The sequence below is a fragment of the Dermacentor andersoni genome, chromosome 2, assembly GCF_023375885.2.
Source record: "Dermacentor andersoni chromosome 2, qqDerAnde1_hic_scaffold, whole genome shotgun sequence".
NCBI classification, from domain to species: domain Eukaryota; kingdom Metazoa; phylum Arthropoda; class Arachnida; order Ixodida; family Ixodidae; genus Dermacentor; species Dermacentor andersoni.
In genome coordinates this window covers 193,603,797-193,628,281 of record NC_092815.1, presented here as the reverse complement: position 1 = coordinate 193,628,281, position 24,485 = coordinate 193,603,797, and the positions used below count along the sequence as shown (strand labels likewise).

Genomic DNA, 24,485 nt, shown 5'->3' with positions numbered 1-24,485 from the left:
CGATGAGAAGCAGTCTTAACCTTCAACACGTCCACAGCGTGGATAAGTGGGACGACGGCATGGGCCAGCTACCATCTAATTCATGCTCCACTCCAATCTTGACAACTGGTTACGAACGGTGGGATTGACCTCCCAATCCTTACAAGCTGCACACCCTAGATGGCAAGAACACAAGTCTCACGGGGTGCGGCAGGGTCGTTTGTAATAAGGTGTGAGCGTCATAAAAAGAATATGACGCAGGCGAGGTATATAAGGAGTGTCTTGGGAATGGTCACTGGTGCACAAGTCAACCAAATGAGGCTCAGACGACGAGAGATTTTTTCCCTGTCACTCATCACAAAAATTATTTACGTCGATGTTTCCTTTGAAATCTACGAAAGCCTAGTGCACCCAGACTAAACTGGCACTGCGTTTCTGCATGTTATTGCGGTTTCCTTTCGGTTAGACATTTGTTAAGCAATTTGGCACGTTCGTAAATAATAAGCAACACACATTTCGCTGCGCCGTTTTCCTATCAACCAGAGAATCACTGTTCCACTACATGGGCCTGCACTTGACAGTCTACGTGTCTCCGTTTCTGGAAGATGGACAGTCCTTCGTGGAAGCAAGCTCTTTCCTTCTCTCGGGTCGCACTGGATCCCCGCCAAAGTGGAGGCTATGCGTGCGCCTAGTGGACCGCATTCTGCCCACCTTGCTCATCGTATCCTTCGAGCAGTACATGAACAGGTCGGATACCTTCTCGGAACTCATGGTACGTTGAAGAGTTCAGCAGAACTTGTTCCTGAGCTAATCGCGATTCATACTCAAATCAATAAACATTTGGGGTTGGCAAGAGGGACTCCGGAAAGTTTACAGGAGAAACGCTACTTAGCGATAACGTAACGTAGGTAGCGGAGCGAATACTACGCTGCTAACCTAATGCAGCACTAAGTATAGCGTTCGTACTCTCACTTTTCTTGCATCCATCTGGTTATCGTTATAGTTATTGCTTTAAGTAGGAGAGGCTGTGTAAGCTTGGCGAAATTATATACGTTGCGCGTTCCCACATGTTGGAATAACTTCCGCGGTTGCATACCCGATGGTCGCACGCATGAGCTACAGGTTTTGTTTGGAGTAAAAAGTGACTTCGTTTGGTTTTAGTTGAGAAAAAAGAACATTCTGAGGTTTCACGTGCAAAATCACATGAGGCACACAGGATTAATTTTGACGATCTGGAGTTGTTCAACGTGCACCTAAATCTAAATACACATATTGCATTTCGCCCCGATCGAGCTGCGGTCACCGCGTCGGGCATTGAACCAGGTAGCTCGAGCTGAGCAGCGCGATGCCGGAGCCACTACGCTACTGGAGGGTGTGATTTAACCTAAAAAATGTCCGCCCGTTTAGGTGTGCAAGACTGAGAAAGTGGCCGTTCGCCCACAACAGAGTTTTGTGTTATGGTGCACAAGTTCTAGAATAAATAACGAAAGTAATTTTGGAACGGAAGGTTAAAATTCACAGACCGGCTTTGTCGCCGACAGCGAAATATTTATGCACGTTTGCTGATCATTCATATTGCTCTGTGAATGCCCCATTTGGAGGCAGCTGTATTTAGTTTCACATCAAAAAAAAAAAAAAAAAACTCAGACATGTTTACAGCAGCCGCTTCATGTGAATCACCTGGAGACTGACTGCCAGTTGCTTTGCATGTTGCAGCTCCTCCACATGCTGCGATTGCCGGAGCTTGCGTTGAGCATAAACGTGAAAACGTGGCAAAAAGAAAGGGATAGTTGCTAGGAATACAAGAAACGTATACCGTACTTCTTTAAAATGCGTCAACGCCGGGACTTTCGTCAACACCGGGAGCGCAGAAATTAAACACAATTTTCGGCGGCGTCGCTCACACCGTTTTCTGCGGTTTAAGATACTGGGGTTCGACCACGATATGATAATTATGTACGCGCTAGAGGGGGAACGTTTGGACCATCCAGGGTTCTTTAACGTGCTCCCATTGCACAGGCGCTTTTGCATTTCGCCTGCATTGAAATGCGGCCGCCGCGGCCGGGATTTGATCCTGTGACCTCCCGTTTAGCCACTGCGCCGCCACGGCGAGGTCTGTTTTGCCGCTTTCGATACCAAGGTTCATCGCTGCGTCACAGCCTCACTCAGTTGAAAATACCGAGGGTGCCGCTGTCACTACCGCTGATAAACCAAAAACAAAAGCCCACTTCACAACGCGCATTCACTTAGAACGAATTTGGAAACTATAGCACAAGTTTCGAGACGCGCGCTGTCAAATTTGCCGTAAAAGTGCGCCGTTGCTCCAGTTATTTTTCTTACAAAACGCCTTTTTTGAAGCTTCACTGGAAGACCAGTTCGTTTCGTCGTAGTTTGCGAACGCATACATCGAAACCGGTGTCGTCCTCGGAATGTATTCGAAGCGAACATGACTTTCTAATTCCCCAGCTACAATTCGTAAATTGCAGTGTGTGCCGTAAAGCAATCACTGTAAATTCTTTACTGTAAATCACTGTAAATCTTCGCTAATTAGTCAATATTCATTTTGATTTCTCTTGCAAATTGCGTCCGCCGCATAGAGCAATTTAGCGCACCGAGTAGAATTGTGAAACATGCTAAACATGCCACGGCTGGTTTTTCAAACAGTGTGCTAAGCATAAAAAATACAGCCCATATGACGGCAGCAATTAAGAGAAGCAAGAAGCACAAAATGAGAGACAGACGTAAACATTCAGGAGATACGTAGGTGCATATTCTTAGTCTCTGAGACAAGCATATCAGTTGCCGCCGCCTCAGCAATTCCATAGGATGCTTGATTGCAATTTGTACTAAAGTAAAACCTGTGTAAATAATAGGCATCAGCTTTACGATGTGCTGAACACTGTTTTCTGGGCTCACGTTTTTTTTTTCGGCATGTCATATGGTTATTTGATTAGTTTTTTCGACGCTTCGGAATCAAGTTTACCCCCTGGGGCATTCTGTAGACTCAAACATGGGCGCACAAGCGTTTCTACAATGTGCGCCGATTAGGATACGGCAATTCGAAGGCACTGAGCCATAACGGCTGGTCGAAAAAAGTGCCAGGGTCACGCTAACAGCCAGCTTGCACTGGCAAAAAAATTGTAAGAGGTTTGTTTGGGGTGGTGTCATAAGAATATTATAACCACAAGCAGGAATCGTTGTGCGAGAGAAAGAAATTCCATATTTAACGAGCAGACGTGGCAGGGTCATGGTTGCTTCCCGTGTACCTGCCGCGTTTGTTTGGTGGATTAGTTGCGGTAAAATGCACAAACGCCCGTGTGCACTGTATAATGGTGTACACCCTTAAAAGTGAATGCGGGTGTAAACGTGTCTATAACACACATTGACACCCTCTTTAGGTGCAGTGGTGAGTTATAGACAGATTTGCATCCTTATTCACTTTTAAAGGCGTAGGTTATTTCATAATGTGCCATACATTGGGTGCACGCTAAAGAACTCCAGGGGGCCAAAATTAATTTGGAGTCTCCCACTAAGGGGTGCCTCATAATCAGATCCAGCTTTTGGCGTGTAGAACCACAGAATTTAATTTAAATTTTTTTATGGAGAGTGTCACTTTCTTCGTTGGCCTTTACGGTAACGTTAAGACCCAGCATTGTTTTGGAAGCTGCTTCAGGCATATTCCATGTTCAAGCAAACAAAAATCTGAGAGCACCTAAGTACTTCTTATGAGTTGTGAAAGCGAATGCATTAGTCCAACTGAATGCTACTGAGCGGTCCTTCGAGTGGGGAACTCCTCTCGGGCAAGCGCAAAATCAAGAAAGGGGCTGACAGATGGAATAGCACACTGTGGTATAAAGTTTTTAAACAGGGATAAGGTGCCTAAGAAAGGCTGGCCAACGTTTCGAAAGGAGGACCTATCTTCGTCAAAGCCGGCTTCGTCATCCTCGGCATGTTACATTTAAAGGGTTAGTGCAGTGACGTCACGTGCATTTGTTGTCGGTGGTGGTTCGTTATAAAGGAAGGTACTTCAGAGGTAATGAGCGCTGTCGCCTGACGTCTTTTGAGCGTCGTTCCCAAGACGAGGGGACAAGAGCGGGAGATTGGGAAGGCGGGGAGAAAAGAAACGAAAGAAAAGGAGAGAGAAAAAACAGGGGGGGGGGGGACACCAAGAGGAAAAAAAGGGAGACATAACAAGAAAAAAAGAAGGGGTGCATGGGAGGGCGTTGGAGAAGCGATAGGTTAGGGAGCACTCAGCGGTGTCGTTGGCGGCATGTTTTTGTGGCATTAGAAGAGCCGGCCAGGCGGTCAGTGCGCGAGTAACACAAAAGAGCCCCCTCCCCTCCAAAAAAAAAATCATGGTTGAAAGAGTGACTTGAGTAACATAACAGCAATGCGTCCAGTAATATTGAAGCAGTTAAGATGGCGACAAGGAGTCTGGAAGGCAGCGGCAATGTCTTTCAAGGGACGTTAGCCCCAGTAACTCAACATAGGTGTCGTTACGGCGGTATACAGAAGTGGCGACACCCTGTGTCGTTGAGGCGCCGAAAAAGGTATACTGACGTCTGGGACTTCGGAAGGTGTTGATGAGGGTGTTTAAAAAAAACATATAATAAAAAACACACAAAAAAGAAAAAGGAAAGAGGGGGGAACCGAAACCGGAATAAGCAGAAGCGAGCGGAGGCAGGTGTACATGGGAAAAGGGGGTCGTAGAGTTGATATAAACGTAAAAACATGAAAAAGTATATTAAATTGAGTAGTAGGCATGAAAATTTTTTTTCGAAATGGAGGAATAGGTGAGGCTAAGAATTAAGGTTAGCTAATGTGTTTTGTGTCTTGGTTGATGATATGAGAATTTCAGATTTAAGTTACCGCTTTTAAAGATTCTAAATTACCACGTGCCAAATTAATTCCAGTCGGGTGTAGGCAACTAAACTTGTGTATGAGGTATGATTCCGTATATTTCCTTGCGCGAGGTGAAAGGAAATTTGTAGTATCTAGAGCCTTGCTTTGTCAAATATATGACCATGTTCATTAAAGTGGCCGGCTACTGCTTTAGCTAAATTCTGTTTTGTGTCCGCGCGGTGACCGTTGAGTCTTGTATGAATTTGTTGTCTAGTCTCACCTATGTCTTGTTTGCTACAAGCGGCGCATTCTAGACAGTAGACTACATTGTTTGATGTGCAGGTGAAAGCCGAAGTTACCTTGCGTGCGTAATTCGACGCTGTACTTTTTACTGTAGTAGTAGATTGAATATATTTGCATGTAGAGCAACTGGGGCGGCCACAGAGGCTGGTTCCCAACTTCCTGTTTGTCTTTAGTTTGGCGTGCACAAGAACATCTTTAAAATTAGTGTTGCGTCTGTTGGCTACTCTGGGTGGGTCGGGAAAAATCTTATGAAGTTTCTGGTTGCTGATGAAAATCGGGTAGTATTTACTGTGGATGTTATTCATGTTCGGGAGTGCGTTTGAGAATCTAGTAGTAAGAAGAGGCCTATAGCCTTATCTTATAGCCTTATCTTATAGCCTATAGCCTACAGTCTTATAGCCTGTATTTATGCGGTATTTCACTGGCTCTCTCGCGGAAATATGCGTGAAACACCGTGTCATGAGCAATGTTACTTTACTGTAGAGGTGCCAGAGAGAATTATGTGATCACGTTGATGACAGGTGATAGACAACCTTGTGGAAAGAGTATTTTTTATACCGGATGAAGTTTGCCATATAGCCTATCGGAGCTTATGTTATCTGCCACTATTGAAGGATATCGATCGAATGATATTGATGGCGGAATGATATATATATATATATAGTGAAATGCAAAGTGAAGCCAGGGTTACAAACTTTTTAATCAGTGTGCTTCTTAGGATGATTGATTGCACGTGCTTTGAATTGTCTGTGGTGCTTTTACCCCACGATGCATGTTTAACGGCGCTGCTCTTGTAGTGAAGATTCCAATCAGCTCATTTTAGTTTGTTTTGCTCTGTTCATGGGCTAGGCATACATCATGGCAGAAGAATTGCGGTCCGCGTTCATCGACGAGTTTTCCCACATTGAGCGTTTCGACAACTGGACCAAGTACATCGTCTCAGAGCAGGTGAAAAAAAAAAAAGACCGCGCACGTGTATTTCTATTTCGTTAACGCAACTTACCGCAGTGCAGCCGTGCTTCTGTATATTCGCATGCATGTGCAACGTTCGACGATTTTTATTCGAGCACGGAAGCGGCAATATATTAGTGCGAAGGAGCAGCGAACCGAGGAGTCTTTAACTTATTTGGAGGGGACGACGAAGTGAAGCGTTGAATCAGTTTGCTGTCGTTGCACCGAGTTGAATATTAAAAGAGAAAACGAAGGCCAGAGTTCCGTTATTTTAATTTACCGCCGAAGCCCTATAGCGACGAGACATCAGTGTGGCGAATTGATGTCAACGCGGTTTATCCTGTTCGGGCCGTCCCGGCGAATTAGAACTTCCCGAAACTCGCCAGGGTTCGGTTCTTGCCTCCTTGAGAGGACAGTGTATCCCGTCTTTAGCGATAAAAGAATGAAGTGCGCCAGAGCAGACACCGTCAAAACGCATGACGTCACAGCGAACATATGCGGAAATTTCAAGGTGGCGTCGCCACCCGTCTGTCATTTATTGCACCTCTTCTGGCTTGTTAAGCCTCTGCTCGGTGTGAGAGTGTGTTTTTTTTTTTTGTTATGGCAGAAGAGTAATTTGCTAATACCGCTAAAATATTTTTTTTTTATTTACTGTCCCTTCAACATATTCACATGGAACGCGTACTCGTGCCGTCCTTTTCCTTCTTCCTTGGAGCTAATATCACGTGGTTCCTAGTGCACGCCACATTTACAAGCGAACTTTAGTTGTCTCCCAAGGAATTCACTCATTACATAGCAATAAATTGCGTCGTCCTTGTGACGCACCAAATATTCTCACGCAATTTCGCAAGTAACGTGTACAAACGAAAACCTGCTTGCATTGCCGCAACAAACGAAAAGAGAGGGGGTTAACCGAGGGTCCCAATTTTTATTAGTCATATCATAAGAAGCCAACAAACACTGACACCAAGGACAACATAGGGGAAATTACTTGTGCTTAATAAATGAAATAAACAAACGATAAATTAACGGAAATTAAAGTGGATGAAAAAACAACTTGCCGCAGGTGGAAACCGAACCCACAACCTTCGCATGCGAAGGTTGTGGGTTCGGTTTGTGGGTTCCTTTGCGAAGGTTGTGGGTTCGGTTCCCACCTGCGGCAAGTTGTTCTTTCATCCGCTTTAATTTCCATTAATTTATCGTTTTTTATTTCATTTATTAAGCACAAGTAATTTCCCCTATGTTGTCCTTGGTGTCAGTGTTTGTTGGCTTCTTATGATATTGCATTGCCGCAGTTATACCTGACGCGAGGCACCGAACACGCGCCTGCACAAAGCTTGTGTTGACATCGTTTCGCGTGTTCTGCCATTTAAAAAAAAAATGTAAGCTCCTTCATTTGTACCCATTCTGAAGGTCATTGGGTGCTTGAATGACCAGTATGTGCGATCCTTTGTGTTCTCATATGTGTATTTTTTTTCTTGGAGGTGGTAAGGAAAACCGGCAGCAAAAAGAAATCTTACGAATTTCTGAGCGAATCCGGAACAGTTTAGAGATTCGGAAAACTGCCACCGTAAAATAAAAAAAAAAAACACGAGAAAGGTTGCAATCCTAAAGTCCGTACGTCAAGCAATCTTCAGCTTATGCGGCATGAAAAGAAAAGCGAAGTTACACGTTCAACTCTAGCCCTCAAACAGAAAATTGTGAACGTGCTTTTAAGGACGCTTGTATGCTACAGTTTCACGAGACATGGTTTGAATCAGCAGATGTCTTTTTTTTTTTGTTATTAGCTTGAAATTGTTACTAGGTACTATAGCTGGCTATGCTTGTACTAATAAAGAAAATACATGTGCTTCAGCAGATTTTAACAGCAGATATTGCTTTTATAATTTGTCAGCAATAACCATACCAGTTTGCCCGTTTCATTCAAGTTACGAACTAATTTCTCCTAACAGCTCGAACAAGTGAGAATGCTGTTTTTGTTTCCTGCTCGATTCTCGGCGAACTCTTTATTACCTGACTTGGTCAACAAGGTATGCATAAGCTTTCACCCTTTTGATTAACTTACTTGAAAATATCTTATAACCTTGAATTCGTCGCAAATGAGCGCGAATACGATTTGAAGGGAATCGTGAGTCAAGTCGAGAGCAAGACATGTGCATAGTTGCACCTTAAAAGTATGCGACCTTGTACTAAGACCGCTGAGTTGGTTTTACACAATGGCCATCAAACTTTTATTGGGAGGATAGCCCCGGTTGTCAGTCATTATAATCGACACACTGCATAAACGAGTAGATAGTGGTTACGAGAGTCTCTCACGGCTTTAATGATAAGGAGTGAATACTGGAACTTAAGATATATTCTTGAATGTTAGGGCATGATGAAAATAAGCGCTATAGTTCTGAATGTGATTTCTGCGAGCTTCAAGACGGGGTAAAGCTTCAAAACTAAGGGCCTTGCACCATTAAAGCGGTACCCTGAGATTGTTTTCATGTATGTTGATGTTTTCATACGCAGGAACGAGAAATGTAGCGCGTAATTCGTTTCACTTTAACGCCTGAAAACAATTGCCTTTCTGCAGCAGTGCTAGTCCAGCGACAAAAGTTGCATGTAAGAAAAAAAAAATTCGTACTTTTCAAGAGTAACTATTATCGTCACATTTCCCTTCTATTTTCTATCGCCCCAGATTGAGACGGAAGTACCGGCGATGAACCAGTCTCTCCAGTATTTCCTCAAACTCAGTGCCTTGGTCGCATCCAAGTGGGCAGACCGAAGTTGGAATTTCGTCCCCAATTCTAGGTAATGCAGCACGTATTGTATGGCGAAAAGAACAGGATTCGACGCCCATTCATCAATTACTGTACAGGTCAGCTACAAAACGCAAACCACATGGTGAATCGTGAAGCGTTCTCTAAAAACGACAATTTGGCACTAAAACCTGGAGCAGCAAATCCTTACAAGTTACTACATTCAACGATGCAAATTGCCATATCGGTCACAGTAGTGCAGTTATGCAAGTCTGCCCCTGTAGGGGCGTCTGCGTAAGCAGGCGTTTTGTGTGTTGCGACACCACGTACCCGAGAACATGGGCGTCGAACCCTCCCGAGGTTAACAGTGCGTGGCCTTGCCATGTCCAGGGAAAGGGGACCCTGGGGGTTGAGCTGATGCCGGGTGTTTGGACCTGTATGATCCCTCAGCGGAGGCAACACACCTCTTTGGCCTCGGCTCCACGTAGACAGCACCCCAGAACTGACCCACCCGGGGGAAATCAGTGGTCGCATTTTCCTATCCCTCTCCTATCTATTGTTTTCCTATCGACTTACCTTTTCTGTCCTGTCATCTTCTTTCTTCCCAATTTTCTGTCTCTCCCAGGGGCTTGTGTTAACCTTGTGTGGTATATTCAACCTTAAGTATCGACACACGGCTGACGTGTGCAAGTCATTGTTCTGTCAAACTTGTAGTGGCCCGTTGTTGGGCTCCGTGGTGGGTAGCTGCCATTCGTGCCGAATCAAGCACACATGGCATGCATAGAGCATCGTGCCCTTTACTGCCTGATCGTGCCGCTGCAAAGCGCGTACGCACCGAAGGCTCCCTGACGTTTTCGTTCCACACAAAGAATCTCTTCCATGATACCACGTTATCCACAGCGATAAACCTGAAAAACCAGTAAGAGTTCTGTCACCATTTTTTGTATCTAACTCCGTGACGGACACCATTGGACCAGACTATAAAGCTAGCAAGATAGCAAGCGGCGAGTTCCTCCCTTAGGTTTGTGGCAAGCTGCAACAGGACAAACTTGCAAAACTCACAGCCTTTGCTGATATCACAATAACAGCGACCCCGCATCGTTCCCTGAACACAGTCCGAGGCGTGATCTCAGATTTCGACTTGTTAGAACTAACCGAAGCAGAAATATTGGAAGGCTGGCAAGATCGGAATGTCATTGAGGTAGAAAGAATGAAAATCAGGCGAGACAACAATGGATTCTAACAAAAAATCTGATCGTTACATTTGCCTCAAGTGTGCTAACGGAAACCATCGAGACAGGTTATACTAAAATTCGTGTAAGACCTTACCTTCCTAACCCTCGTCGGTGTTTTAAGTGTCAGAAGTACGGCCATGACTCGCAAAGCTGCTGAGGTCTATTCAACTGCGCAAAGCGTCGTCACAAAGATTACACTTTCGATAATTGTTCTGGCACATTGCACTGTGTAAACTGCGAAGGCGACCACCCCGCATATTCCCGAAACCGTGAAACCTGAAAAAAGAGAAAAAAAGGTAATTACATTAAAAATCAAACAAAACATATAAGTTCAAGAAGTACGGAAACGTGTTTCTGTTGTCCATACCGCAAGGTATGCTCATGCGGTGCGCAAGGGGGTAAGGACGCAGGAGACTCCGGCATCGGCCTGGCCCACAAAGAGTGTGGCTGTGTCTGTGCCCCCAGCCCCCTTGGCGAAAGCAGCCAGCGCGCATTCGCCGTTCGTAAAGGAGGGCCCTTTACCAGGAGGGTCGGAACCAGGAGGGCCGTAATGGACCTCCTGGTTTGTAGCCTCAAAAGTCCCGTCCGACGTGTCGAGGCCTTCACGTCAAACACAGCACTCACAGGAGCGCGTGTCCAGCGCCCCACAAAAGGCGATGGACATAACACCTATCCAGACGACGCAGCCAGCGCCTAAGGAGCGGCGGGATTCTCTCGACCGCTCCGAAAAAGAAAAGGCTCGCGTCACGGCGCCTGGAAAGGGCCCCTTGAGCTAATCTTCGTCTGTTAAACGCATAGCACAAACACTTCTCTCATTATGCAGACAGAAGTACTATAATTGTATGTTAGAGGATCGAGTTCTTCATAACCTCGAAGGTATTATAGAACTCCTACAAAAACGTAAGCCAGTGCCGCTGTGTGTTCATGAGACACACCTTAAACCTACACAAACAAACTTTCTCCGGCAATACGCCATTTTTCAGAATTACCGAGACGACGCTCCCACGTCGTCCGGCGGCGTAGCAATAATTGCAGACAAGTCTGTGGCTTGTCGATCTGTTGCCTTTCCGACGACTCTTGAGGCCGTATCTGTTGGGGCAGTTCTTTTTAATAAACTCGTCACTGTACGTTCTATATATATACCCCAAATATTCATCTTGGGAAAACAGACTTCTATACCCTCATTAATCAGCTTCGGGACCCCTACATACTCGTGGGGGATTTTAATGCCAACAAACAATGTGGGGAGACTCACGATGCGACGCGAGATGTCGACTCATTGAAAATTTTCTTCTAACCTGCAGTGCCTGCCTGTTTAAAAAGAAAGAGCCAACTTATTACAGTGTCCAACACAAGTCGTATTCATCGATACATCTAGCAATTGGCTCTGCTTCTCTTCTATGTCACATGGATTAGAATGTCATCAATAATCTTTTCGCTTTAACTTTAAGCTTAATAACGCAGCATAACAACCCTCCCCATATTTCTCGATGCAAATTAGCATCGGCTGACTGAGAGCATTTTAAAGAATCAACTTATTTACCGCGCAAATTTGTGAACAATTTTAGTACAGATCCTCCTGATGCACATTTTACCATTTTTATTATTGATGCAGCCTAAAAGTTTATCCCACAAACGAATGGTGGTTCACTTACAAGACGTGATCCCTATTGCAACGAAGACTGTGGAGAGGCGCAAAAGGGACAGAATAGGGCATGGGGCGGTTGCGTAGCTCGCCAAATAGATAAAATCTAATTCAGTTTTAAAAAAGGAAATCACAGGAAAGACGGACACGGCGTCAGCAAAGAGAGAAAGCTGGGTGAGGTTCCTCTCAGGTATAAATTCATACACGCAGGAGGCGAAAGTGTGGAACGGCTTAAGAAAGCGAAAAGGTGAACAAATCCATCCGTTGCCTCTTGTGAACGACCAAGGGAATACCTTGCAAGACCAGGCAGACTCTCTTGGGGAGCACTTTGAGCGTGTCGCAAGCTCACTCCATTATTCTAAATCCTTCCTTAAACACAAACAATAGAAGAATGTAAGCCAGTCGTACGTAAATGCAGACAGAACGAACCGTATAACCGGCCTTTCAGTATAGCTGAGTTGAGGGCTGCCTTGATTGTGTGAAGAGCTCTGCACCGGCACCTGACAGAGCTATGTATGACAAGATCAAAAATTACACATTGACACACAAGTTACACTAATAGCACTTTTCAACACTATTAGGGCTGCCGGATACCTCCCATCAGCATGGAAAGAAGTGATTGTGGTCCCTGTTTTGAAGCAGAGTAAAGACCCTTCCTAGGCGGCGAGTTACCGCACGATAGCTTTCACAAGTCGCCTTTGTAAGTTATTTATTAAAAAAATTAATTGGCGGCTCGTACATTTGCTTGAATTGAGCAAAATGCTTGATCCCTATCAGTGTGGTTTCAGAGCAGTGTGGTCCACAACTGATCATCATCTGCGCATTGAAGAAAATATGCGTGACGCGTTTGTAATGAAATAGTTTTTCTTATCGATACTCCTCGATATGGAGATACATTCCCTCGGGAACTCCCCCGCTCATGACAGACCAGGTCGGCGGTGGCGGGTTCAATAACATGCCTGGTTCGTCGAACTCATCTCGGCCTTCCCGCGACGGAGAGTCGCCGACGCGGCATATTGTCCTGCACACACAGTAGACTTAGTGGCGCCGTTCGACTGGAGAATGACGCTGGCATCCCAGAAAACGCCAACCCTGCTGCTGCAGCTGGCTGAGAAACTTTGCATGTTTGCATCTCGGCAGGCCATTCCTAACAGTATCCTCCTGGCCACCGGTGCTTTCAGAACGAGCCCTATTGAAGGCTTATACGTAGAATAGAATGAGTGGTCACTCCATCTGATGCGATGGTACATCAGCTTCACATATTTCCTCAAAGTGCACTCTAATCATGAACATCCTTGTTCTAAAACAGTTAACGACTTGACGTGCACTACACGTTTCCATAATCGACCATCTGTGCGACAGCCTTTTTCACTGCATGTGAGGGAGCTTACCGTTGAAATGGTTATCCCACTCCTGTAACATGGCTTAATACTTCCAGTTCAGCTGCTACCGCCTTGGGAGTGGCAGCTGAAAGAATGTCATATACCTTTCGTAAAAGTTAGAGCGTACGCACTAGATCTCGAAATTCGAATGCATTTCCATGAACTCCAATAGAAGTACTCTTGCTCTGAATTCTACACTGACGCATCAAAGACGCGTGCTGGCATATCTTACTTGGCTGTTGCTCCTTCGTTCTCCCAATCAGACGTACTGAACCCTCGTACAAGTATCTTTACTACAGAAGCCCATGTCGTACTGTCTGCGGTTAATACATAAATTAAAACTAGAGAAGGCAATAATATTCACGGCTCCTTAAGGGTCGTAAAATCACTAATGTCCTTAAGAAACCACAAAATTCCTGATTTCATTGAGCTTTACTCATACTTGTGCAATATTTATTCATCTAATAGACATGTGACAATATGCTGGGTTCCTGGCCATAGATGTATCGAGGGTAATGTGCTAACAGACCAAATGGCCACATCAATTACATCGCAAGCTATTAACCCTACCGTTGCTATTCCTGCCACACATCACATGCCTTTTTTTGCGAAAGAAACTGCAAAGCAAATTGCAACGCTTGTGGGACTCCGAAACAAATAAGCTCCACTTGATTAGGCCCCAGTTAGGTTTCTGGTACTCTGCTACGAAAACACGACGAACTGATGTCCTAATATGTCGTCTCAGAATAGGACACGCATATAGTACTCAATTTTCTATTGACTGGTAGCGAGCCTCCAACCTGTGGAATATATGATGAGACGCTCACCGCCCTCCAGGTCCTCGTGAAGTGTCGGGAAGCCGAAAGAGAAACACTTTCCTATAGCATACCGCTCTGTCCCTCTCCATCCCGCTATGTTTCTTGGTGAAGAACCGCTTTTCAACACCAAAGCTGTCCTAGGTTTCTTCAACGAAGTGGTCTTGCATGTTGCTAGCCCAGTATTTCGTAGCGCATCTTCTCTCCAGAGGGTGCCCCTGTGATAGCAGTTTTTGTATAGCACACGCCTCCAGGTCCTTGCTCTGTTAACGCAGGAGCGCTTTTTGAAAATTTTTGCGTCTGACTTATTTTAGTATATCGCCGTTGTTTCACAAAGTATCTTTCGTGTCCATAGCATGTTTCATTATTCATTGCCATAATTTTATTACATGTCGGTTTTAGGCACTTTGCAGCGACCGTATTTATGGCCCCTTTATAGCCCCGTCACATCCATTGCTCGTAATTCGCTTCATTTCAATGTCATTAACACTGGCCTGGCGCTCTTTGGTCATGCTTGCTCTTTGCGCCACAGAACACTACATTAATCATCATCATCGTGCAAGCCTGTGGGTGCAAGTGAAATGCACCTACGCGCAAACACAGCGTTCTAGGAAACACGACAAACCTCAACTGCGACCCAGATGACTTTCTTCTTAGACAGTGAAATTTTATCTGTCACGCTGTCCAACTATTATGTTCAACCGCAATGAGTGGAACAAATCGATAATCGAAGTACTCAATAATGAATCAAATTTGCTGTGGCGGATGCGTGCAGCCTTTATGGCCAACACGTCTGGGCCCTCAATTGTATCGCGCACCTTCACTTTTTAAGACGTTATAGATTCCTCATTTCGTGCTAACGTAATTTTTTTTTATCTCGCCTGTGGCCTGTAGCACAGTTATGCTTGTCGAGCTAGATTACTGCTACTGGTGAGCTAACATCGCGGCCAGAGGGCGTGAAACCACGCGGCACTTTTCATATTTTGCGCACTGCAAGTACAGCGCAAAGGGAAAAATAACGCTGTAAATAGTACGCTGAAGGATGAGTGGGTGGTATTAGAACGCAATAACAGTTTTCCCATCGGAACCCGTGGCCATGAATTAAAAATAAATAAAAAACCTTGTCTAAGTAGCGTTCTATATTTTCCCGGTGCTTAGAAAAAGTATTATCCTGATAGAGGAAGGGGACTGACGTGTAAATAACATGGGCCTTATAACTTGACACTGCACCAGCGAATTTTGAACAGTAGCATGGGACATCCTAAATAAAACGTACTCGACACACTATGATAAAATTCTATAGCTTAACTCGGGGTTTGCGCATAAATTTATCAGTGCAAGAGTCAGTATAGATGACTCAGCCTCTATGGATGATTTACGCTAACGTTTAGACTGTTGTTAGACGTTCGAAATGAAGAATCGCGCAAATCATACAACAGTAAAAGCCCACAGAGCAACGTGCGCGGAATTCAAAACAACTAATGACGGCAATTTCTAGTTTAGTGACTATACTGGCCTAGTGTCGCTGAAGTTCTTGGTTAATTTTCAACGGAAGAGCCGTAACTATGTTTACAAACAACTTGAAACGTACAAACTGACTTTTGTCTTTGTCCTAGAAGGCGTTTATCACTGTTTAACACCGACTGCTATTACGACCCAGGATGGAGAGCCGTCGGTGAGTGCCTTGCATTGCTTACTCTTGTGTCATTTGTGGCATACAGATATTGTATACAGAAGCATCAACACGTGTCGGTAGGGCTTCGGTGAAATAAATTTTGTTATGTTTTGCAAGGCAGTGCGCATGGTATACAAGGTGTCCCAGTTCCTCGAGCGGCCAGCCGTGCGGCAATGTTGCGCGTATTTGCGGGCTTCTCTCACGCTCGGAAAAACACTTTTATGGAGTACGTATTGAGCAACATAAAGCTGTATCGGGAGCTTTTGATGTCGCTCTTAAATTTTCTCATTGACACTTTTCATCGTAATGAAATAGTTGAGAAATTAATTAATTAACATTGATGATCTAATTAGTCGGAAAGAAAAAAAAATGATTTGATCATCTACAAGCGACCACTAACAACATTACCTTGGTTCTGTCCAGCTACGTGGCATTCGCATATCGTTAAACTCTGGCTAAAGTTAGTTGGGACACCTTGTATATCGCATACCCTACGGACAGATCAGTATGAAAGGCGTAGAATCACAGTGATGTCAAAAAAAGTAGCTTCGCACGAAACACGAGAAACCGTAGGAAATGAGCAACATGAAATACATCAGTGTTTTTTCATGGGCTACTCTTACACATTTTCATAATTTTCGCGAACAAAATAAAAATATCAACTAGCAGAGCAAGACCTGTTTTCTTGTAAAAAAATAGCACCAATTTGGAGCTCTTGTGGTATCTTAGTCTGGTTGAAGCAACGTTCAAAATTTGGGCATGTGTCGTACATTTTTGTTCGCACTTGCAGTATAACATTCAACAATGAAATATTTTCTGCCTTTAAATATTTCACTATGGCCAAATATGAAGGCTTCTGACAGCTATTCGAATCTACCTCTGACGAATACCTCAGAGTGTTGTCCGCCGGCAACTTAAGAGCCTATTGTAAGCCAACAACGAACGTTATGAAGGTGCTTTTTCAAGCTGATCACTCGAGCTGACATTCAGATATCCCCGATTGCACTCCAGAAAATTTTTTCCCAACACTTTTTAGGTCTCTAGCGCAGCTCAAAATGAGTAAAAAGAAAGGTGGAAGGGGTAATGAAAAGGAACGGGGAACAGAGTGAGCGCTAACTTCCAATTGATGGTTTGTTTCATGACACAGAAGGGTACTTATACACTCAGCGAACCATGTGACATGAAGAGATTACACAAAACCAAGCAACTAAACCGAAAGTAACCATGTGAAAAAACATTCAGACAGCCTGTGGCGGCAGTCTGAGATACGCCAATTAATTGCTTGATAACGATAATGAGGGTGAGGTTACACATGCATGGCCCACACCTATGATAGCCTTTGCTTCGATGATTTCTCTTCTACGCTGATTATGACTACGATCTAGAATGACGCATTCTCCCAAAACAGGTTCGCGACCACACGTTTTGTAGTGCTGCGCAAGAAACTCCCCAGCTGTAATACAATTCTTAGCATTGTTACCATGTTCGCGCAACCTATCATTCAGACATGGTTACAATGCTAAGAACTGTATTACAGCTGGGGGGTTTCTTGCGCAGCACTGCAAAACATGTGGTTGCGAACCTGCTTTAGAAGAACGCGTCATTCTAGGTCGTAGTCATGATCAGCTTACAAGAGAGATAATCGAAGCAAAGGCTATCCTAATTCTTGGTCATGCACGTGGAAGTTCACCTTCATTATCGTTATCAAGCAATGAATTGGCGTATATCAGAGTGCCGCCACAGGCTGTCGGAATGTTTTTTCACATGTTTACTTTCGCTTTAGTTGATTGGTGTTGTGTAATCTCTTCATGTCACATGGTTCGCTGAGTGTATAAGTACCCTTCTGTGTCACGAAATAAACCATCAGTTGAAAGTTAGCGCTCACTCTGTTCCCCGTTTCTTTTCATTACTTCTTCCACCTTTCTTTTTGCCCATTCTGAGCTGCGCAACAAGCCTATAAAAGTCATGACATACCAGGTCGCCCAAACTGCCGCGCTTTTTCCCTACACCTTTTCCGGGTTTTCTCTTTCGTTACCTTCCAACAGAAATGCATTATGCAGCGTGCAATTAAATAGTAAGAAGCCATGCTATGTTTCTTTCTTTTTTTATTCTACTTCGAGTCCTAACTTTCACTGTGCGAACGCCGCCAATAGCTTCACATTTCGCTTTGCCGGTGCCGTTCTAACGTATGAGGGAAAATGATGCCGAAAGCACAGGAACTTAATCTGCTGTAAGCTAATTTCTGCTTATTGAGTTTCTCTGAAATCACTGGTTTTAATAAAGCAACCAAAAAAGTATTAAGGAAAGCGTGAGGCTTATTTCAATTTTGTTATTTTCAAGAAGGTCATTGCACTTTGTCTTTGCTCTTGACGAATGGAAGTCATTTACTATCTTTTCGCTTTCGCTTACAGTTCTTCCTCTGAGCCTCTTCAACATTTCAATACCAACTTCAGCAAAGGAAGGGTATGTTTTCTAAGTATAAATATATATGCGCCTTAGAACTCCGCTTCTGTGGCTGATTAATGATAGCGCTCTTGAATTGCAGCGAAACGAATTGAAAAATTAGAACGATACAGGACTATCTTGCTAAAATTAAAGGGTGCTAAATTTAATTTAAATTCGCAAGGGCTGTACTTCAAACAATCGTTTCTTTTTGGGGAGGGGGGAAGGGGTATCATCCGACGCAATATTTTTCTTTTCAAATCTTCGCAAGCTATGTTCTTTTTTGGCAGTCGATTACGTGGGACTGGCGTTGTTAATACGGGTACAGGTACTCCCGTAAATAGCATTTATCGTAAAATTTGACCCACTCGGCAAGTTATAGCAAAATATGTGTGTGTAGCCGCAAAACTCTCCTGTAAGCACACATATAGGTGCCACAACGCGGGATTATATGGGTGCGTCAGTGACATTTGTATCTTCTGAAAAAAAAAAAACTGTCAGAAAAAGAAACTATGCAACCCAGAGGATATATCTTAGGAAAATAATTTTGGCAAATGTCCTACTGGCCAAGAAAAGAAACAACTATTGCGAACAAATAGTGCTAAATTGTTTCCTCAAGCCGGAGTTTATCAGAACACACGTTACGGCACACGCTACGAAAATTATTGCCCCGAGCTAAAACACCACGCGCCGGAAGTGATACTCCACTGTGTGACAAGGCGATTTTTGAGAAGCCAAGTAGCGCAAGAACTCCAGTCTTGAGTAGTCCATGATGTTGGCTTTCGACAGACAAAGCAGCGGCGTTTTTTCGCACCAAATAAATCGTACGTAGTCAACTTTATGCTACGCTTTATTGATGTATCGTTTTCTTTATTTTAAGATTGTTTCGTTGAATATTGCAGTGCTATACAATGTTCACACACTTGTCGTTTGCCCTGCGATTTGTGTGCTGGAATTGCTAACCAGATGCTCATGTCAGTGGCGACTGGCTCTGGACTGCATGTTTTCCTTGATTTCACGTTCATGACAATTTAAGCCCGTATCAGCACAAACTTGCTCGGATTGAATGCTGTGTGTGTTTAGTGCATCGCACAGCCGTCACTGAGATACCAGACTGAAACATTGATGCAACAACCAAATAAGCATTTTAACCTGCGAAAAGAAACTTAAGCAAACATATCCGCCCAAGACACGTTCCAACGTATTGCTGCTCAATCCCTATGTACTGTGACCACTGGTATAGCGATTGGCGAAGAACAGAATATGATTGCGCAGAAAATGAGTCAGTGTCATATTTAAGGCCGTAGTAAAACATGCGACAAAGTCCGAGAGTGATCCATTTAGCTAGCGAAATGGCCACAGCTACTTAAGGCAGAAAACAGGCTACGTTACTGTGACAGGCACGTCGGATACGGGCATAATATATGTACAGAAAATCAAGCGCACGCGTTTCATTAGTAATTACTCAGCGTTAATTCTTTTGACTGGCAATCTGTTCATGTGATTTTACTACACTCCCGCCTATCTATCACGGGCGACTCAAAATGAATAAGTGTCCCAGCCCACCGATCTCGTACAAAGCGTGCACGGACGCTTTTTGTCCCCACTTTGATAATACCAGAAGATTTCCACGTGCGCCGAATTTATTGTACTAAAGTTACATGCAGTCTTTTGTTAAAAAAAATTCCCTCTAGTGTGTCATTAAATTTTGCCCCGGTTGTTTTCACATGCCCTTTTCCGTTGCATCATTCATGAGTTCTGCGCTGATCTCTACTTGCCCTTGCTCTCTCAACAGGATGTTTCATATTCCAAGAGTAGGCCCTCGCCTCTCCAACTGTCTCTTCGATGCCATTTTCGGAAGTAAGCTAAATCAGGCGACGGTCTGATCTTTCAGTAACGTTAAGGCAAAAATCTTAAGTGGCTCACTGCAATGGATAACACCCGAAAAAAAGCAGCATATAGTCCAGTGGTACAAAAAATCAGTGATGCAAAAAATATCATCATCAGGAATATCTCATACCCGCGTAAGCAAGCAAAGGTGCATTGGATGAATGTGAATGAATAAGAGAAAGAAAAGGGACAGAAAGGAAGACCGAAAGAAGGAACGAAAGAAATAAAGAAGAAAGAACGAACCGAGAACACAAGAAAGAAGGGAAGGCGGAAAGAAAGAGAGAACGAAAGAAATAACGAAAGAAACTTTAGGTGGTGCATTAGTTGCTCGCGTGTCTCGTTGAGGAGGTCGACCTACAGCGCCATACGTTTACTTCACACTGCGGCTCGTTATATGGTGCAAGAAGTCTGACCACTCCGATCGTATAACTCAGCGCATTAACACGTGTGCAGCAGGCTTTCGCCTTCGCGTGTTACAGAAGTGCAACATGCTGCCGAACCATTCAAAGCATGCTTTGAAATATGCTATTCTCAAGCATACCCACAATTAATGTCTAAGGCACGCATTACAACGCATCAGAATGAAGGTACCGTAGTTACTCGAATGTAAGTCGAACACGCATATAAGGCGACCCCTATATACTGAACTCGACGAGAAATAAAAGAAATAATAATTTCAATATAGGTCAACCCATATCTTCTATTGAACATAACACACCTTTATTTACTTTGAACTCGGCTACTAAAGCTGGCTAGTCGATGCCACGCGCTCTAGCCTCGTCGCAAGTTATCCTTACCAGCCGAGGCGGCTTAGCCGCCATAGTGTTGCACTGCTACGCACGGGGTCGCGGGATCAAATACCGGCCGCTGCGGCGGCATTTCGAGGGGGGTTGCTGCGGGAACGCCCCCGCGCCTGCTCCCGCGTGCGGGCCTCTCTCGGGCTGATTGGAGACTTCTCCGGCTGCTACAAAACAGCGGCGCGCACACCCAGGCTCACGGGATCCGGCAGCCCCGCGTGTGGTAGCTGCGGCGGCGTGGAGACACTGGGAGCATCTTCTGCTTCACTGCCCGGCCTTCGGGACCGAAAAGGAGGCTTTGTACGCCTCCTACCGCCGATGTGGCCTGCCATCCACCACCCTGCAGTGCCTACTCTTCCCCAATGCTCACAGCTCCATGACCAAGCGTGCATTTTTGGCATTGATGGAATTCTGTGAAGCAACACACCTCAGAGCGCGGCTGTAGGCCCCGCAAACGCTTAGCTACATTATGACATTTTTTTACTATTCCGGTATCTCTCTCCTTTTTACTTCCGGCCTCTATCTCCTTCACCTTTTTCTCCCCATGCCCTTCCCCGTGCAGTGCCGTTGAGGTGTCCTCCTGTGAGAGACAGTTACGGCACTGCACTTATCTCTTCCATTTCTCTTTAAAAATCACACACACACACACACACACACACACACAAACGCAAAAAACGTCCGTGTTCCGTGCACTGAGGGCACGTTGAAGATCCCCTGGTGGTCAAAATTATTCTGGAGCCCCCCACTACGGCGTGCCTCATAATCAAATCGTGGTTTTGGCACGTAATACCCCAGTATTCAATTAAATGCAATTTATCCTCGCCGGAGGCTTCGCAGGCGTTCTCGGTGCCGTCGAGTGTGTTGGACATACACCATGCGTTGAAGCAAGTCTGGATAATCTCCAGGCTTACTTGACGGCGCACGGGACGAACTAGCTGTGTTAGCTCCACGCTATTGCCAGCTTTGTTCACGAATATGGGACGGGATTTTGTGGTCACGAATTTCAAAAAAGAAAGAAAGGCCGACCTATATACAGGATGTCCCAACTAACTTCAGCCAGAGTTTAAAAAATATGCAAATGCCACGTAGTTGGACAGAACAGAGGTAATGCTGTTTGCCGTCGCTTGGAGATACTCAAACTATTTTTTTCATTCTGCTTAATTAGATCATTAGTATTAATTAATTGATTAACTTCTCAAATATTGTAATTAGATTACAAGTGTCAATGAGACCATTGAAGAGCGACATGAAAAGCTCCCGATACAGCTTTCTGTTCGTCAATACCTCAATCATCATCATCATCATCATCAGCCTGGTTACGCCCACTGCAGGGCAAAGGCCTCTCCCATACTTCTCCAACTACCCCGGTCATGTACTAATTGTGGCCATGTTGTCCCTGCAAACTTCTTAATCTCATCCGCCCACCTAACTTTCTGCCGCCCTCTGCTACGCTTCCCTTCCCTTGGAATCCATTCAGTAACTCTTAATGACCATCGGTTATCTTCCCTCCTCATTACGTGTCCTGCCCATGTCCATTTCTTTTTCTTGATTTCAACTAAGATATCATTAACTCGCGTTTGTTCCCTCACCCAATCTGCTCTGTTCTTATCCCTTAACGTTACACCTATCATTCTTCTTTCCATAGCTCGTTGCGTCGTCCTCAATTTAAGTAGAACCCTTTTCGTAATCTTCCAGGTTTCTGCCCCGTACATGAGTACTGGTAAGACACAGCTGTTATACACTTTTCTCTTAAGGGATAATGGCAACCTCCTCTTCATGATCTGAGAATGCCTGCGAAACGCACCCCAGCCCATTCTTATTCTTCTGATTATTTCAGTCTCATGATCCAGATCCGCAGTCACTACCTCTCCTAAGTAGATGTATTCCCTTACCACTTCCAGTGCGTCACTACCTATCGTAAACTGCTGTTCTCTTCCGAGACTGTTAAACATTACTTTAGTTTTCTGCAGATTAATTTTTAGTCCCACCCTGCTGCTTTGCCTCTCTAGTTCAGTGAGCATGCATTGCAGTTGGTCCCCTGAGTTACTAAGCAAGGCAATATCATCAGCGAAGCGCAAGTTACTAAGGCATTCTCCATTTACTCTTATGCCCAATTCTTCCCAATCCAGGTCTCTGAATACCTCCTGTAAACACGCTGTGAATAGCATTGGAGAGATCGTATCTCCCTGCCTGACGCTTTTGTTTATTGCAATTTTGTTGCTTTCTTTATGGAGGACTAGGGCGGCTGTGGAGCCGCTATAGATATCTAAGTATTTTTACATACGGTTCGTCTACACCCTGATTCCGTAATGCCTCCATGACTGCTGAGGTTTCGACTGAATCAAACGCTTTCTCGTAATCAAGGAAAGCTATATATAAAGGTTGGTTATATTCCGCACATTCTTCTATCACCTGATTGATAGTGTGAATATGGTCCATTGTTGAGTAGCCTTTACGGAATCCTGCCTGGTCCTTTGGTTGACGGACGTCTAAGGTGTTCCTGATTCTATTTGCAATTACCTTAGTAAATACTTTGTAGGCAACGGACAGTAAGCTGATCGGTCTATAATTTTTCAAGTCTTTCGCGTCCCCTTTTTTATGGATTAGGATTATGTTAGCGTTCTTCCAAGATTCCGGTACGTTCGAGGTCATGAGGCATTGTGTATATAGGGCGGCCAATTTTTCTAGGACAGTGTTCCCACCATCCTTCAACAAATCTGCTGTTACCTGATCCTCCCCAGCTGCCTTCCCCCTTTGCATAGCTCCCAAGGCGTTCTTTACTTCTTCCGGCGTTACCTGTGGGATTTCGAATTTCTCTAGACTACTCTCTCTTCCATTATCATTGTGGGTGCCACTGGTACTGTATAAATCTCTATAGAACTCCTCAGCCACTTGAACTATCTCATCCATATTAGTAATTATATTGCCGGCTTTGTCTCTTAACGCATACATCTGATTCTTGCCAATCCCTAGTTTCTTCTTCACTGCTTTTAGGAATACCTCAATAGGTGCTACATAAAAGTATTTTTTCAAGCGTGAAAGAAGTCCGCGAATACGCGCAAAGTGCCACGAGTGGCCAGTCACGCGGCACGTACTGAGCAACAGAAAGCTGTATCGGCAGTTTTTCATGTCGCTCTACAATTTTCTTATTGACACTTCTAAACTAAGCATAATATTTAGAAGTTCGTTAATTAATTAGGGCTAATTTTCTAATGAGGTGTAATTAAGGAAAATTTTACTATCTCCAACCGACGGCAAACAACAATACCTATCTTCTGTCCAGCTACGTGGCATTTGCATATGTTTAAATTCTGGCTACATTTAGCAGATGATAAATACGGGATTGACCTTTTGGGCAACAAGGAATCTTCCTGTGTGTATACGCGAGTAAGGATCTTATGACTTTAGCAAGAAATAGCTGCTGCTAAACGTTACATCACGCTTCACAGAACTGTAAAAAAAATATCACCTGAGAATATTTGCTGTACGCGCAGTATCAGAAAGTCTAGGAAACGCTAGCAGAAATCTGTAAGTTCACTGTTTCATTGTATTAAGGTGTGAAACACGCAGATACAATTAAGTACTTCTGCTATGATCAACCAGCGCCTAAGAATAAAGGGACGTCTTAGATGACACTATAGCGCACCGGTGTGTCTGCCACTCGTCTGATTACCTCCTCATACACACTTAAATGAGCAAAATACCATACGAAAACGCGATAACGACGTTTTTTCTAAATATTGTCTGCTCAATTACCTGCATTTTTCACTTGGAATTGCAATGTA

General features: G+C 44.3%; 1 protein-coding gene across 1 annotated transcript in view; it reads left to right on the top strand.

Moving 5' to 3' along the window:
- LOC126540269 (endothelin-converting enzyme 1-like) overlaps positions 1-24,485 on the top strand; it is a 70,818-nt gene that overhangs the window by 18,840 nt on the left and 27,493 nt on the right. Inside the window, exons 4-10 of the mRNA XM_055075933.1 lie at positions 523-751; positions 5,974-6,072; positions 8,028-8,105; positions 8,759-8,871; positions 15,516-15,571; positions 17,983-18,034; positions 19,809-19,873. Of these exons, the coding sequence (XP_054931908.1) occupies positions 523-751; positions 5,974-6,072; positions 8,028-8,105; positions 8,759-8,871; positions 15,516-15,571; positions 17,983-18,034; positions 19,809-19,873 (692 nt within the window). The remainder of the gene's footprint in view (positions 1-522; positions 752-5,973; positions 6,073-8,027; positions 8,106-8,758; positions 8,872-15,515; positions 15,572-17,982; positions 18,035-19,808; positions 19,874-24,485) is intronic.